This window comes from Zootoca vivipara, chromosome 9, assembly GCF_965207765.1.
Source record: "Zootoca vivipara chromosome 9, rZooViv2.hap1.1, whole genome shotgun sequence".
NCBI lineage: Eukaryota > Metazoa > Chordata > Lepidosauria > Squamata > Lacertidae > Zootoca > Zootoca vivipara.
The window spans coordinates 53,017,028-53,030,270 of NC_142592.1; the positions used below are offsets into that span (position 1 = coordinate 53,017,028).

Consider the following 13,243-nt stretch of genomic DNA (forward strand, 5'->3'; position numbering starts at 1 on the left):
AAGATCATGGCCACCGGTCCCGTCACCTCCTGGCAAATAGAAGGGGAAGAAATGGAGGCAGTGAGAGATTTTACTTTCTTGGGCTCCATGATCACTGCAGATGGTGACAGCAGTTATGAAATTAAAAGACGCCTGCTTCTTGGGAGAAAAGCAATGACAAACCTAGACAGCATCTTAAAAAGCAAAGACATCACCTTCCCGACAAAGGTCCGTATAGTTAAAGCGATGGTTTTCCCAGTAGTGATGTATGGAAGTGAGAGCTGGACCATAAAGAAGGCTGATCGCCGAAGAATTGATGCTTTTGAATTATGGTGCTGGAGGAGACTCTTGAGAGTCCCATGGACTGCAAGAAGATCAAACCTATCCATTCTTAAGGAAATCAGCCCTGAGTGCTCCCTGGAAGGACAGATCGTGAAGCTGAGGCTCCATTACTTTGGCCACCTCATGAGAAGAGAAGACTCCCTAGAAAAGACCCTGATGTTGGGAAAGATGGAGGGCTCAAGGAGAAGGGGACGACAGAGGACGAGATGGTTGGACAGTGTTCTCGAAGCTACCAACATGAGTCTGACCAAACTGCGGGAGGCAGTGAAAGACAGGAGTGCCTGGCGTGCTCTGGTCCACGGGGTCACGAAGATTCGGACGCGACTGAACAACTAAACAACAACAATGACTACACAGAGAAATGCACAAGAGAATTGAAATCACAGAGAATAATTACTGATTTAATGATGCTTTTAATTTACAGGATACAAATTTTTAAAGTTTTCAACAAGAATTAAAGTGCGCAATTTTACAGTATTCCAGCTCTGACCTTTATGGACCAAATATACATATGTTACAGAAATATATACACATATCTGCAAGTATTTTACATTCATGTACATTTTAACGATAACCACTCTCACAATCTTAAATGTTGCTTGTTCTTTTTGCTTTTTATTTATGGTAGAGCAAAAAAAAGAAGAAGACTTATATTATACCCTTTGAGAAATTACAATTTTTACAGCTTGTTCATCTGATACTATCAACTAAGACTTACCCCTGCTTCCACACAAGAATCATTCGTGACATATTCCATATATTTCAGCTGCGTGACACTCTGAAGGCTGTTGGGTACTTGGTTGCTTTGTTTTTCGCCGATTCTCCCCCATGCCCTGCCTGCTTGTAACATTTCCCACCTTCTAAACTTCTTGAGACCAAGAGCAGGTGAGCTTCTGTGCATTTTTATGTGGAATACTGGCTGGTATGTTGTATTTGCCACAGAAAGGGGAATAGTTTTCCCTTCTTCCTTGAAAAAGAATTTAGATCTCTCATGAGATCTATTCCTTTTCTTTAATTTTTAAATTAAAAATATTATTATGCATTTGCAAGGAGTTGCTCCAGACTGAGTAATATTGGAATTACATGTCGGGGGGAGGGGAGTTTTTTCTTATAAAACAACTCATCTACTTCAGTAGAAAAATCTTGGGGGAAATCAAATCTACATTCACTTTGAGAAAACGGGAAATACCAAATAACTAGCTCCCAGACTGGAACATTATTTAATTTTTTCTCTTTAATGCATTTACACAGTGGGTACCTCCCAATTAGATTTTAAATTGTTTACAATGTACTTTGAGTGTATAATATTGTGGAAACTAAGCCATCCCATAAATAAGATGTGCATACTATAAAATTGGTTACCTTTTGTTAAACTGGATGAAGATAGCTTTGAGTATGGACTGAACTGTCATCAAGAGCTATTTTGCATGGATGAGAACATTCTAGTTTGCCCAGCCAAATTCTACCAAGAAAGAAAGAAACACATTTCTTCTTAAAAGACGGTGCTTAAATCCAGAGAAGAGGGGATAACTAACCTATTAGGGATGGAAATATAATTTACATGACACTTGTGCTTAAACTGATCATCTCCTTTCCCATTTAATTTTGCTTACATCAGTGCTTCTCAAACTATTTCATGGGGTGGACTGGCAAACCCCATCCCACCTGATGTGCCAGGAGCTGGTACCATATTGGGTAACTGAAGCATCCCACCCATCCTGGGAGGTGGTGGAGTCACCACAGACCAGCAGCCGATGGCTCATGAACTGGACCGCCACTGAGTAGCACTGGCTTACATGAATGAAAGCAAGAGAATTGTCACCATGGATTTTGTTTGTGCTCCTCAGTGGCATAAACATTAGACACCATCTAGAACCTTAATCCTACCGGTATTATCCATCACGTTAGCATTGTGGCAGAGGGGTGGTTACATCATTTTATGACACCACTAAGGCCCAGCCCGAAGAGACTTCTCTTTTCAGGTGTGAAAGAATATGTGAAGTGCTAAAGCGTGAACTCTTGAGGATGTTTGCTCCAAGGAGCTCTGACTGATCCTGGCTCACTGACCTGCTTTTGCACACTGCACAAACAAGTGGCAGAAATGTATGCTGCTGCTTTTCATGTACAGAATCGAGTGCATGCTAAATATTTGTACAAACATATTGCCCACAGCATACCCTAAAATTAAATGACAGGATCCACTGTCCTGCGGGTACCTGCAGTTCCTACTGTAAACCCTGGCTAAGGCAATGATTTATTTGACAATCATGATAGCCCCACTTATGCAACGAGAGCTGCTTTCTACCTTATGTTTGCATTGTGGCAAGAAAACTGCTTTGTGTGCAAGCTTCCCCTCTCAGTTTAACCAACAGGGCAGCTCCATGTACACACCCCTTTGGACATGTTCTTCTCTTAATTACATTTTTAAATGTAACAAAATATTTTTGGGGAGAGGATGGCGTCACAGGCACCAGCCAGTCAGCACTGTGCACATCTGGCATTTGCTGAAATCAGCAGAACATTTCTACTCAGCTCAACTGCTAACTCCTCTTTTCATGAATGTTTATACATAGCCCTAGATTTACGAGTGCACTGATCTATAACCATTTGGAAAATACAATAGAAAAAAGTGTTCCTTTTTTATGCCTTCGGGAAGAAAGCAGTTCACGGTTGTGAACCAATACACCAGTTACTTGCCCTGGGACACTCTTAGCATGATGAGCCTTGAGTTAGTCGGGGGAAATGGACTGCAAAAAAAGGGGAAAAAGCCACTCCACTACAATTGATTTGCACCTGCACATACAAAATGCCACTGAAGATGGATAAATGCTTTAGAGTTAAAGACTAAGAAGTCAATAGAGCTAAAGGTATCAAGATGGCACAGCGCTACAGACTTCTTTCATTATTCAAGTATATTTACATCCAGCAACAATAAAAACAATAGTACGCTTAGTCAAAGTACAACTGATAATTACATTTGGTATACCCATGCTTTATCAAACTACTATAGTTTTTCCTATCACTGAAGCCATTTTCAGTGACCCAACCAAATTTCACTGTCCCACTGAGAGCAAAGAGACTTACGTTTACTAACTTTGGCAAGATTATGGCCAATATTCCACACACCCCAAATATGTCAAATTACAGCCAGCTGTAGATTCAAATCTAGCAAAAAAAAAGTTAAACCAATAAATTCACAAGTCTCAAATTCATTCTCAACTGAGCAATTACAAAATTACTGTTTTTAAAAAAATCAACTTGTATCAGATTGCAAGAACGTTTAAATAAGGCAGCAAAGACACTAGCACATAGTATTCTACACTGTAAGTTTACCTTGCTTATATTGGCAAAGTTGAAGGGAAAAAGTTGATGCAGAAAATGTTCAGTTAAAAACAACGTTTGACACACAAGCATTGTTTTGGGGTGGCCTAATGTCGGCAATGTGGATATTCTAAGTGGCCAGTCCTTTCGTGCACCACAGTTCCTGGAATTTATTCTCTGATGCAGCAGTGGGTGAGTGGGTTTCTTGTCACCACCGACCCCATGAGGATGATCCACCGAACACCAGGGTAACATCATGGTTTGAACTGGCAGACATTTTTAAGCTGAGTGATTTGCTGGCACCCTAAGTGCTGCTCAAGTGGTCAAGCAAGAGAATGAAACCCCATCAATGGATCAGTGCAGAAGGAGACCAGGTCCTTGCTAAGCATACTTAGGAAACAGGGATCCAGCTTCAGCAATGCATGCTTGGTCTCTGTCATTTGTACCTGCAGCAAGTTTTCCTGCCTCAGCATTGTTAAGCAGCTCATTGTCATTAACCACAGATCATTATGGTTTCCCTTCATCTAACATCTGAAGTAATTGGTAAAAGCACAAGGACATGCAGATTCGGTTACAAAAGCTGTCTCTCTCTCTCTCTACTGAAGCAATTATTTAAATTGGCTTGCAAAGTGTGTACATAAACATAAACACACACACACACACACACCCTCCTTCGTTATTGCATCCTGCTGCATGCTAACGCCATACAGAACCAGTCAGACAGTCAGTTAAATAAAAAAAGGAAATGGGGTAACAGTTAAAAGGCCAATGCAACATGAAAATTAAGACGACTAAACACAAATTCCAGTATTTTCCAACAACACACAGAAGTTCTGCTTAGAATGAGATACAGCTTGAAAATGTTAACCATGAAGCCAGAACTTCTGTTACCCACATGTGGGATGGCCTCAGGAGAAAACAAATTAAAAGGGCCACTTCTTTGTCCTAGAAATCCTACAGAGATAAAAAATGTACCTTAAAAGGTTTGGGAGCCAGAATAGGGTAAGGAAATCAGACTATATATCTTATTTACCTCATCTTTATTACAAAGTAGTCATTAGCTGTGCTTTACGCAGGAGTCTTAAGGACCCCAGTGCTTGAACATTGAAGTAAATCTCATTTCTTTCTATGGAACTTTGCTTCTATGCAAGTGTGCTTAGGATATTTAATAGGAAGTGCTCTCTAAGTGCTAGATAGGGGCTATTTATTATTATTATTATTATTGATGCCCCCCCCAAAGGTTTGCACTACACGTCTGCAAACTGGGAGGGGAAAGATGAAGGAAACCAGAAATTACCTGTGTGCTTGTTTTCCATCCTCCAGCCCCCTCATCCCAAACAATATAGGGATAATTACAACCCATTTCCATTCCTTTCCAACCCATATAGCATAACATGTGATCAACTATAAATGGTTACTAGCCCTGGTACAAAAAGTGTGCTTTCAAACAAGGTTCCCAGAACCAAAACCACCATATAGACACCCCTCCTATTCATCAGGGAAGGAACATAAGGCCTCTTTCTGAAAATTTGCCCATAATGTCATTGTAGTAGAAGTGTAATAGTTGGTTTTCCATTAAGAAAAACCCAAACATTTAGGATAACTGCATGTACGCAAAAAGGTTCACAGTCAACGATTAACTCTGCGCTGAGACGAGAGTCACATCAGAAATATACAATGAGTTAGAAGATTTTGTACCCAACATGCTTGCTTTAGGCCTGCTTTGCATATTACACCTTTCCTACAATTAAATGTTTCAAATGGGTTTGGGGAATAAAGATACAGCCTGATTGTAGAGTGTCACACATGATAAACAAAAAATGCACGTTTTGTTGTGCATACACACGTGTGCAATAGCCACATAGGGCAACTTATGCCTTGATGCATTCTTTTTCCTTGTTGGCGCAACGTGATTGTGAGTAATTAACACAATTTTTATGGTAAGAAGCAATGGACATTCTGTATACCAGATGACACCCAGCAGCACTTACTATGTGGTAATAACAACAACAATCCTGCCCTCAAGGATGAAAAGGAAATAGCCTGTTCAAAGTCTAAAATGAAGAGGAAAGATCTGAATTTACGAAAAGCGAAGAGTCCACTCAAAACTGTCCCTGAAATTAAATCCTACCTAATCCTACCTAATCGCAGGTGGATGCTGCTCAAGAGGTTCTGCATTAGGGTGAATGAATGGAGAGATCTCCCCAATCAGTTGGCAAAGGAATCTGGCACATCTCCGCGGATGGGAAGTATTTCCCAGCAGGAGCAATATGGAAAGTTCCAATGAAGACAAGGCAAAGTACTGGAAAATCATTCCTTTTCTTTCTTTTGCATTAAGCATTTTTAAAAAACTATTTTTAAAAGACACTTCAGCAGCAACATCAGCTAAAAAAAACCCAGGAGCTGCAAAAGGAATATCAGGCCTACGGTAGAGGAATACGATTGGATCAAAGCTCATCCCTAATCTAGTAAGATTACTATTGCTCTAATAAAGAGCCCAGTGCTTCCTCTGGATTCCCAATTTTACTTTTCTCTCTAAAAACCACAAGGTTCTTTCCATCAAAGGCATGTCTACTTTTGTACTACATGCAGAAATGCAGACAGAAATCGTCTGCATAGAAACATTAGGAAGAAGACCACAACCAGTGCAGGTCTTTTCATTCACCAGAATATTACTGAATGAGTCTAGAATAGGATCTGGTTTGTTGGCCCAGACTGGCAGTATACAGCAAACTGACTGTCACCTTGAGCATTCTGTTAGCTCCATTATCTAGTTATTAGTGAAGCAAGCCCATTCGGAAGGCATTGGGTGGGCACTAATATTTCAATTCCACAGGTATTTTGGAAAGAGTGCTTTGCATATTTAATACTCAGCAAAAGTGAGCAAAGCATGGAAGTAGTATTTAAAATGGGATATATAGAACACCTCTTCAGACCTTCGTATTTTTAACATGAAGGCTTGAAGACAGTTTCCCTGCAATCAGAAGCCTGTCTTGTTGGGGTCACCTATCATACAGAGATTTCAAAGCACTTTCAATGGAATGTACTTAGCATTCTCCTGCTAAATGCATGAATGCCTGAAGAGCCATCGCAGCCAAGGACAAGTGGGTGCAGGTCTTGTATGCATTTTCCTGCCTCCTCCTGCCCATGGTTAAGCCCTTGCCTGACTATGCCTTTAGTCTCTTCAAATTGTGGCTATTTAGCAGAGAAATATTAAAAACTGGTGTCTTCCCCCATGACAGGTAGATTTGAACTTAAGTAACTGAACACAGACCAATCTGGAGGTGCAAGATAAAATTAGCAAGTTACAACAAAACTGTTACTGTCATTATTGGCTCAATACTGCAAAACGTAATGAATATATATAATTCCCTAAGAATCCTTTTATCCACTAAGTAAGGTCCAGGTATTCAGGTTTGTGTTTTTTAAAGCCATATCCCCTACAAAATCAGATTTCATGTCTATTATGTTATACAGTGTGTAATATTCCATGCAAACAGTGGGTGCAGTCACATATTGCAATGGCAGCTCTGCCACCCACTGTATAAGTGGGTATGAGTCATACAATACAGTTGTATGACTAATACAGTGGTAATAACTGTTGCAACATGTGCACGGTTAGTGAGAGTTATAACTGCTAAATTCAAATATGCCAAATCATATTTTGTTTCAACCATAATTTAGAATACAAAGCACAATTTGAGTTTCTAAATGTACAGGAAGCAATGGTTTAGGGAAACTTGCAGGCTTTCATATTTTCTGCTCAGCACTGCCATCTCAATGTGGTTGCATCTGACTTTTAGCTATGATTTGTCAACTACAGTTTGCACAAAGCATGTACAGTAAACCATGGGTTAGGGAAACTTTCATATTGTCTGCTCAGCACTACTGTCTCAATGCAGTTGCCTCTGACTTTTAACTATGATTTGTCAACTACAGTTTGCCCAAGGCATGGCTTAATGGTGTTTTTTTGCTGTCTCAAATCATGGCTTGTCAATTCAGACATCCTCCTAAACTATGTATATTTAATATTTCTTAATCACGATTTGATGTGATGTCTGGATTGACTGATTATAATATTAAGGTCCGAGTGTTAGTGACCAACTATAAAGGCATAATACATGATCACAAGTGATCATTTAAGACCAGGCTGTTATTTACTGAAGCACTTGCTGTAATTTTAAAAAGGTAGCACCACCTTCCAAAGGTTAACAGGCACAGGACTGAGTAGAGGAATTATTATGGTTTTCAAAACACAGCCAGAACTTGCACATCCATTACATGCCATTTGATTTACTACTGCTTTTTAAGCTCTACGTTTATGTATAAAAATATCAATGCCATCAGATATAAACAAGTAACTAGTTGTTTTTAATTTAGAATCCTCTGCTTAAATTTTTAGGAGGATGCATGCTTTATAAATCATAGGCAAATAGCATGAACCTAGTATCATGAAGTCAAATCAAAATTAAGTATATTACATTTTTCTCTCTAATAGCATACCCTGCAAATCTTATATATTGTACTTGTTTAATAATTTTTAAAATGGAAAAAAGAATGAGGGTTTTTAATAGATAATTTAGAAATTTTAGATACTCTGGGTATTGTTCTTTTCTCAAACACAAATTGATAGACTATATGTACAAGTCAGTGTAAATAGTGCTAGAATTTAGATACAATAAACCAAACTGTCTTTACATTCCACTACACATCTATTTTGGCAAAAGAGGTATATCTTAAGACACAGCTACGAGTCCTAGAATGCAGCCAAGATATACCAGTGCTGACATCAATATTTCTTTCTCAATAGCATTCATTTCGTATGATGCTATTTTCTTGAGAAGAGTGGTATAGTAATATTGGTCACTCTTTGATAGACATTCATTTAATAAAAAGGAAATGTGGAAGGGTACATTAATTTTATTGACACAACATAAATATAAGAAAAAGTTCCCTAAAAAAAAAGATGAACATTGTTTTTCTTTTCCAACATAAAGTGCTAAGAAATGTGGTTGAGCCAGGAAGGCTGGCTTCTTTCTTGCTGATTTCAAAATTAGTGTCAACCAAAGTTTTGAGTGGAGAGAGAGAGAAATACATTACAGACCACCTGCTATGTCAAGTTTCAGCTTCCAGTTTTGCAGAGCTTTCATGCTGGTCCTCTAAACTCATCCGCAAATGATTTGGGCAATCCGGTGTTTCACCTTTGACGGCCAAATGGATGACCTTCAACCACTTCTGTTTTAGTTCCTCATTGTCCGCAGCAAAACTGTGCACTGACTTGGACTGAGTCAATTTGAAACTGTGTGGAAGGTCAGCGCTTCTTGGAGTGTCATCTACTGTGTAGCCCAGCAAAGGGATGGTAGCTAGCGCTTTTACATCCTAAGTAAACAGAAATAAATAACCTTTTTAAAAAGCTCTGGGTTTGGTAAGGAGGAGAGGAGAGCAATTGATCAACCGATTACAGGTAGGTAGCCGTGTTGGTCTGCCGTAGTCTAAACAAAATATATAAAAAAATTCCTTCCAGTAGCACCATACCAATACCATACCAATGACACTTAGTTGGTCTCTAAAGTGCTACTGGAAGGATTTTTTTTATTTTGATCGACCGATTACATAACCAGAGTGCAAGACTTCATCCCCCCTCGCACAAACGTCTCGCACCAGCAGGGGCAGACAGGTGTTGGGAGGAAAAGGAAAGCTCTATCGTGGTGGTCTTTAGCAAGACAGAAAAATGAAGATGGCATAGGCACCCGTGGGAGAAGAAAGGTGCAGAAGTGGAGAAATCCTCATCCTACGAGTCGCCTCCTTATCCTCTTATTACCTACCCCTCCACCCCACAATTAATCACAGAATGAGCACTGGGGAAACAGGATATTGCCATAGTCTCCACAACAATTTATTTCTGTCACAGTGGTCGGATGGGACTACTTCAGAGTAACGACTCTGCACCGCTCTGCATTTTATCTTTTTATTGGTGCTGCTTATTTACAGTGCTAAAGGTGGAGCTATTTACAGAGACACATCTCTTCAGCTTTCATCAGAACCTCCGAATGGCTTTTGGCGCGTCTTGCGCCAGCATAACAACTTGGGGAGACCCATCCTCTTCCCCCGACGCTTTCTGCGAAGTTCCGGAGTTGGGGGGATGGGTCTGCCCCCCCCTCTTTCCTCCTTCCTGTCCCACCTGGGACGCTGGCTCTTCTACCCTGCCAGAGCCTTGGACCCCACTTCCTGTTTCCCCACTGGAGCTGGAGCTTTCCCTGCTCTCAGTCGTGCTCTGGGCTGGGCTGGAACTCAGGAGGGGAGGGGCTTCGCGATACCCCTTGCCCCTCACAATTTCTGTGAAAAACACCTTGTTTGTCTGCTGAGGGGGACAGATTAAAAAACAGAGGAAGTGGGACAGAGTGCATATATGATAATTGCAAAGCTGTTACTGGGAGCAATTGTACCCCACTTTTCATGCACCCTATCCGAGGATATTTTTTTTGTCCAACATGTTCTTCCTACATACCTGTGGAGCACCGTACATATATAATACAAGGGCTTCCTGCTTAGGAATCACACACCAAGCCTTCTGCCAAGTCCTAGATTTTTCCAAGTATTGGAGAAAACTACATATCACACTGTTACCGGATACTTCTGCTGATTCAATCTGTAAGGGCAGAAGAGAAATATTATCTTTCAGAGATTTCCAATAGCTTAGCCTAGCTACAGCACAGTTCCTCAGATTATTATAGTTAGAACATAAGATGTTATTCATTTACTGAGAGTTGAATTACAGCAAATGTCAGTTGAGCCGAATAGTTAGAAGGAACCAGGCAAGATAAATCTCAATCCTTATAATGAATTCACCATTTTGCTATTTATCAAAACAACATGGCATGGAAGCAAGTGTTAGGACACAGAACTGATGCTTATAAGTTCCTGATAAAGATGGGGACTAGCTATTCTGACACTGGGTGCCTCATAAAGGGCAAAATGGTGAGTTTAAAGAACAGCTGAATGGGAGAAAAGAATAGTACTGGAAGCTTCTGCTGAAACAGAAGTCTCAAGATCATCTGCCAACCTTGGTTGTTTTTTAGTCAATAGTCCCCCACTCTCTGCAAATCTCACTCGAGTACAGACACACTTCCCACTTCTCCCTCTGCCCAAACTTCACCAGCTGTAAGAATCCAGTAACCCTATAAAATATGTCATATTCAAAAGGGGTGGGTGGGAAGTGTGGTCAAGGGATCATGACTTGAGCCAAACCCATCCACCTAAGCCTGTTTTCAAACAAAATGGTCTCCATATGCAGGCTACTTTTAAAATGTATGTATGTTTGTGTATACATATATCGAGAGACAGATAGACAGACACAAAACTTGCTTGGTGGCTGATCCACACAGTTTTCTGGATGCTGCCATAAACTATTGGCATAAAAGGCTTTGCAGAAGCAAAGAGATCCATTACGTGACAGAAGCAAAAACATGTGACTTGGCCTTTTTTCATGAATGGCTTGCCACACAAAGCAGTGGCACAGCAGTGGCACACACAACTCAAAGCAGCCACATCAAGGTGGCTGTTCTGTGAAAATATGACTTTTGACTGTATCTAAACAAACACAGGATATGAATCTCAGGTCCAATCCAAAAGCTCTCTATATTAGTACCACGTAAACCATCCAAGAAAAATGCATCATCTTCCAATGAAAGGTAAGCCAAAGACCATATTACACACAACACAATGAAATAACTCTTTAAATGTCATACCTCCAAGATTCCTTTCTTCTTCTTTTCTTCGCTATCTGTGCATCCTGTTATAATGTGGTAGCAGTCCTTACAAACCTTGTTCAGCTTACCACCATCATACTCAAGATGAGCTTTGTAATCAGAACATTTCCAGCAAACCACCTTAAGAAGAGTAAGAGGAGGAGGGGAATGAATTACAGTATTCTGGAATATTATTTTCCCTCTTCCCCATTCATTCTATATGGTGAGATTTTGCCAAACACGTGCCTCCTGACATTTCCAAAAGTGAAAGTCATCCAAATCATTCCTTGTTCCAAGGAAGGAACCTTCCCTGAATTAGCTCTGCCACCCAAATCAATGCAATCCAAGACCCACAAACAACAAATTCAGGCTTAGGTTGTGAGATTACAATGCTATTTGTCCAATTTCTTCACAGGCATGTGATTCCCTCCTCTTCCCCAATAGAATTAATCCTGAGATTCTCATTTTATTTTTATTTTTTATTACATTTATATACCACCTTTTCCTTCCAAGGAGTTCATGATTCTCCTCCCCATTTCATCCTCACAACAACCCTGTGAAGTAGGTGAGGCCAAGAGATGGTGGCTGGCCCAAATGGCCCAACCTAGCAAAGGGCTCATTCAAGACTTCTGCTTGTCCCGCCACTTTCCTCCAAGGGAAATCTGATATTTACCACTGAATCGGAGTAAACATCAATCAGGTTTTCTGCAGATTGACGCCTGGCTCTGATTCAGCACTAAACAGAAAACCGGAGCAAACAGAAAACCACTCAGACCCGAGCTTTCTAGGCACAGGAAGAGTGGAAGTGTGGCCAAGCCGGGTTGTATCCACTACAGTCATCCCATTGACACAAGGGCTTCTGCTTGAGCAACAAAACTTCAATTAGCTGTCCTCCCCCAATGCCCCACCACCACCACCAATCCTCCTCCATAGGGTTGAGGCAAATCCTATAACAAACTGAGGGAGCAAGGAGAAGTTCCACTGCACAAGTGGAAGCCCTTGCACAAATGGGACGACTTCGCTGCATACAGCTCAAAGGAAATAAAATTCTCTCAACTAGTAACGGAACCCTAGTAACCCTGACAAAAGCTTCAAGGCAAATGCAAATTTAAGGTTAGTTGAATTAGTTGTCTTAAGATTATCAGTTGAAAAATCAGGTATTAGTGAGAGCTTAGAGGATAAAAGCAAAGCAAAAACTGTCTTCATCTTAGCTGCATCATCATCGAGGCAGGAAAACAAGACTTAAAAATCACCAACTGCTGAAAGAACAATTTAATGGGAAATTTCCTAAGCTGTCCATGAATGGAATCAGTTTGGCTCATACAGTGAAGCCGCCCCCCACATTTTGACCACTGCTCAACAGCATGCTCAACGGCAACAAAGCAGCATTTAGAAGCCACCAGCAGATGGCGGATATGAGCAGGTTTTGGGCTGATCCAGCATCTGTTACGAAGAAGAGTTTGGATTTGATATCCCGCTTTATCACTACCTGAAGGAGTCTCAAAGCAGCTAACATTCTCCTTTTCCCTCCTCCCCCACAACAAACACCCTGTGAGGTGGGTGGGGCTGAGAGACTTCAAAGAAGTGTGACTAGCTCAAGGTCACCCAGCAGCTGCATGTGGAGGAGCTTATGAGTCTACCACTCTTAACCACTACACCACACTGGCTTAACCAACTAGTAGACATGGCTTTGTGCTTACATGCCCACATGCTCGGCAATGATGCCTCCTCCTCGTCAGGGCATTGAAGGATTCCTTGCATTTCATGCACATGGTCACTTCATTGTCCCGAATCCATCTTGGTGCTCTCTTCCCTAGCTCAGCAGTCTGAAGGGAGATGTGGAGAAATTATGA

General features: G+C 40.8%; 1 protein-coding gene across 5 annotated transcripts in view; it reads right to left on the reverse strand.

Moving 5' to 3' along the window:
* Positions 1-8,547: 8,547 nt before the first annotated feature.
* Positions 8,548-13,243, reverse strand: part of FGD4 (FYVE, RhoGEF and PH domain containing 4) — a 108,759-nt gene continuing 104,063 nt past the window's right edge. For all 5 annotated transcript variants that reach the window (XM_088652261.1, XM_060279943.2, XM_060279950.2 and 2 more), the window contains 4 exons: positions 13,091-13,216; positions 11,391-11,531; positions 10,151-10,291; positions 8,548-9,021 (listed from right to left, as the gene is read on the reverse strand). In XM_088652261.1, the coding sequence (XP_088508387.1) occupies positions 8,758-9,021; positions 10,151-10,291; positions 11,391-11,531; positions 13,091-13,216 (672 nt within the window). In that variant the 3' untranslated portion in view covers positions 8,548-8,757. The remainder of the gene's footprint in view (positions 9,022-10,150; positions 10,292-11,390; positions 11,532-13,090; positions 13,217-13,243) is intronic.